The sequence below is a fragment of the Lathyrus oleraceus genome, chromosome 1, assembly GCF_024323335.1.
Source record: "Lathyrus oleraceus cultivar Zhongwan6 chromosome 1, CAAS_Psat_ZW6_1.0, whole genome shotgun sequence".
Taxonomy (NCBI): Eukaryota; Viridiplantae; Streptophyta; class Magnoliopsida; order Fabales; family Fabaceae; genus Lathyrus; species Lathyrus oleraceus.
Window position 1 is genome coordinate 401,565,956 of NC_066579.1, and position 3,027 is coordinate 401,568,982.

General features: G+C 32.1%; 1 protein-coding gene across 1 annotated transcript; it reads left to right on the plus strand.

Moving 5' to 3' along the window:
- Positions 1-941: 941 nt before the first annotated feature.
- LOC127075169 (uncharacterized) lies at positions 942-2,057 on the plus strand. The gene is made up of 2 exons (XM_051016638.1): positions 942-1,164; positions 1,282-2,057. Exons 1-2 carry the CDS (start codon positions 942-944, stop codon positions 2,055-2,057), a joined length of 999 nt encoding a protein of 332 aa, XP_050872595.1.
- Positions 2,058-3,027: the final 970 nt, after the last annotated feature.

Genomic DNA, 3,027 nt, shown 5'->3' on the forward strand with positions numbered 1-3,027 from the left:
CAGTCGTCAGTGACAAGTTTTGACATTGCTTGAATTTGTTACATGTTTCTCAATGTTAAGCAAAATGTGTACTTCCCAAGTTCTCTGGATGAATCCACATACAGGAAGTCTTCATAAGATTTTAATATTCGGCAAAGTGGAGATTGTTGAGTATGAATCATATTGTGTAGAATATTATGGATATTGTTAAGTATGACTTATATTGTGGAGATTATTGTAGAGATAACTATTTGTTGTGGGTAATGTAGAATTAGAGTTTAGATAAACTGAATTATAATATATATATATTATAACATTGAAATCCTAATTTTATGAGACATAAATCAAGAAAACTATTACTACTCTATAATTGGAGTGGTAAGTGTCATTTACCAAACTGGATTAACAAAGATCAACATTGTATTTTACTTTCTTTTCTCATTAATGGTTGTTGTTCTCACACAATTATATAAATGTATTTTCTAAAATTTCTTGTTTTGTTTTTATTTATTCAGGAGGGGCGGATCTTCCTTAGAGGTAAAGATTTGGTGGCACTTCTCAAATAAATAAAGAAAGAAAAACACATGCATCTTTTTGTGGTGCAACACTGTATATCGTTAATTCATTTTAAAGCGACAAATACAAATTTAACATGACCTCTTTGAACGTGATAGAAGCAAAGATAAAGGTTTATCATGCTTGCATTTATAAGAATAGAGCCAAATTAAAGCTTAATCTCTTCTTAAGAAACGCACCCATGTGTGAAAAGATGTAGTTACTAACAAGAAAACATTACATTTTTAATTTGTAAATCCTTCCCAATTCATGTCATGATAGATTCTCTTCTATGGCTATAAAAGGCAATGCTGTTGGCCAGTTATTCACACACATCAAACAACTAACTCATATATCTATATTCTATCTATACTTAAGGCTAAGAATAGTAAATTGGTTTACTTTCAATGGCTAAAATGATGATTCAAATTTTAGTGTCAATCATACTTGTGTTTGTTCTAATGGCAGAGGCAGAGGCAACTCCTCCAGGAATTGCTAAAGATCGTGAGTATGGCTATGCAAGCTGCAAGATAAAGAAATACAAACATTGTTATAATTTAGTTCATGTATGTCCTAAGTTTTGTCCTTATCATTGTACTGTGGACTGTGCCTCATGCAAACCAATTTGCAGTAAGACTTTATATTTTTCTATATCTCCAAATTAGGTTTAAATATCTGTTACATCAATTTTTGCATGAATATATATATACAATGATTTATTAGACAATGATGATCAATTATTTGCAGAGTGTGACAAACCAGGAGCTGTTTGTCAAGACCCTCGTTTCATTGGTGGTGATGGAATCACATTTTACTTCCATGGCAAGAAAGACAACAACTTTTGTCTTGTATCTGATGCCAATCTCCATATCAACGCACACTTCATAGGTAGAAGAAATGGGAACATGAAGAGGGACTTCACATGGGTCCAATCCATTGCTATTCTCTTTGACAATCACCAAATCTTCCTTGGAGCAGAGAAAACAGCCACATGGGAAGATTCTGTAGACCGTCTTGCCCTCTCATTCGATGGCGAACCGATCACCCTCCAAGAATTCGAAGGTGCAAAATGGGAATCATCTGGCGTTTCCATTGTTAGGGAAACTTCCACAAACAACATCGTTGTTGAAGTTGATGGAAAATTTAGCATAAGTGCCAACGTTGTCCCTATAACAGAAGAAGATTCAAGGGTTCACAATTATGGTATCACCAAAGATGATTGTTTTGCTCACCTTGATTTAGGTTTCAAATTCTTTTCTTTGAGCAACGAAGTGAGTGGCGTGTTGGGTCAGACATATAAACCTGATTATGTGAGTCGTGTGAATATTGGAGCAAAGATGCCAATAATGGGAGGTGGAAAAGAGTATGAAACTACAAGTTTATTCTCCCCAGATTGTTCTGTTGCTCGTTTTGTTGGCAATAATGGATTCAACAATGATATTGCAATGGTGGAGGGTTTGACTCTCCCTAGCTTGAGTTGCACAAGTGGAATTGATGGACAAGGAGTTGTCTGCAGGAGATAGATTTGTTGTTTAACAGAAGACACATGCAAGTTCATCATGCATATGAAGTCATGCTTCAAATATCAGTTGACTTTTTTATTTATATAATATAAAATACAATAAAGTATTGAAAATTGTGTATTCATATATGTTCTAAATGAAATAAAAAATATTTATATATTATGCTTTTATTAATTAATATTTCCATAGAATTCTTCTTGGTTGAAACTATAAGTACATTATTCTCTACATCTAAACAAGAATAATTTGTTAGTTAAATTTATAGTAAGCAAAACACTATGTATCTTGATTGGAAAAATGGTTTTATAATGATTCTGACTCCGCGATAATCGTGATAATGAAGAGTGTCATAGAAAGTGTATCCTGTTTCTTCACGGTTGAACTACTAATTAAGGTGAAAAGTTGTTTTTGACATTTTCAAAATGACGCATTGTATAACTTTTTTCCATGGTTGGAACGAAGTAAAAAGCTCAACTTTCCACCACGGTTGTACCATTAACCCGAGAGAATAAGTGTTACGGAAAACTTTTTCCACGATTATTAATTTTAACTGTGAGAAAATGTATTGTATCTTCTGTGACCTTTATTGTGATCTTAATATGTTGGGCTGAACGAAATATATATTAAAGCATAAATATTTATCTTTTATTAATGTAGATATATCATAAAAACATAACTATTTGTTCAAAAGAGAAGAAATTGCATCATCTAAAGAAGAATTAAAATCCAAAAAAAATGGTTAATGATAAGAATTTGGAAAGGACACATCAAGTTATATTGCACAACATAATTTGATGTTTCTTTTTCAAATTAAAGGCAGACATACAATTAACCATTTTTGGGGGGTTGCAATTCTTCTCTATATGACATACAACCAAATCTCAATCATTAATATGATTGAATCAAATGGTCATACTAAATGAAATAAAAAATATATGGCTAATTCTAAAAAATAGCGTGTCAAAATACT